This window comes from Pygoscelis adeliae, unplaced genomic scaffold, assembly GCF_000699105.1.
Source record: "Pygoscelis adeliae isolate BGI_AS28 unplaced genomic scaffold, ASM69910v1 Scaffold52, whole genome shotgun sequence".
Lineage (NCBI taxonomy): Eukaryota > Metazoa > Chordata > Aves > Sphenisciformes > Spheniscidae > Pygoscelis > Pygoscelis adeliae.
In genome coordinates, this window is record NW_008824285.1 from 303563 (window position 1) to 304388 (window position 826).

Consider the following 826-nt stretch of genomic DNA (forward strand, 5'->3'; position numbering starts at 1 on the left):
GAGGGGCGGGTGCGGCTGTGGCAGGTAGGAGAGTCCTTCGGTGTCGAGCTGTCCCGATGCTGTTCGGGGCGTTCGGTGATGGCGTCGGGCGGGGGCCTTCCGGCGCTGCGGCGGTGGCAGCGGTTGGTTTTGGGCTGGCTTTGGGCAGCTGCCAGGCTGTGGGAGCCTCCTGCAGGAAAGGGCAAACCTCGGCGGCGAGCGGAGCGGGCTTCCCCTACGAACCTACGAACAGTTCATTTCCCCGCGAAGTCAAGCGCTCTCTCGGGGAAGTGCCTGTGCCGCGGGGGGAGCCCGAGGGGGTCCCCGCGAGTGGGTTTTGTCTTCCAAAGCGGCTCATTTCTTTGCAGGACAAGCCCTGCTCCGCTCGCCGGTGCACGCGCCCAGCTCAAACAGGTCTGACTGCAGCCCTCCTGGAAAGCAAACAGCCAGCACGGGCAGGGCTGGCCCCCCTGTGAGAAGGCGTTCCCCTGCACCCTGCGGTGTGGGCTTCTTGCTTTTGGGGAGAAAAACGCATCTTCCCTGTTGCGTTTACTCGTGTAGGCTTAGAGTGGGATGTTGTGAGTTTGGTGGTAAAAAAGGCGTAAACAAGGAAATGCAGTTTCTTGCTTTAACAAAAACAAACAAAAAAAGGCTTTATGGAGTCGGTGGTGGCTCCTGCAGCTGGAAAATCTCCACCGGGAGGAAACGGCTTTTTTGGTTTTGTTGTTCTGCCGCCCCTGTTCTTTGGGGGGGGGCAGCAGGGTGTTTTGGGGTGGTGGTGGGGACTGGGGCGGCAATGCCTGTGGTGGCTGAAGGCGGGGGCTGCCCCGGCAGCGGCTGCCCGGGG

At 61.9% G+C, this 826-nt stretch overlaps 1 protein-coding gene across 1 annotated transcript in view; it reads left to right on the forward strand.

The window, feature by feature from the left end:
* The first annotated feature begins 56 nt into the window (after positions 1–56).
* The window catches only part of STAR (steroidogenic acute regulatory protein), an 18649-nt gene continuing 17879 nt past the window's right edge, over positions 57–826 (forward strand). Inside the window, exon 1 of the mRNA XM_009318619.1 lies at positions 57–309. Within this exon, the coding sequence (XP_009316894.1) occupies positions 57–309 (253 nt within the window). The remainder of the gene's footprint in view (positions 310–826) is intronic.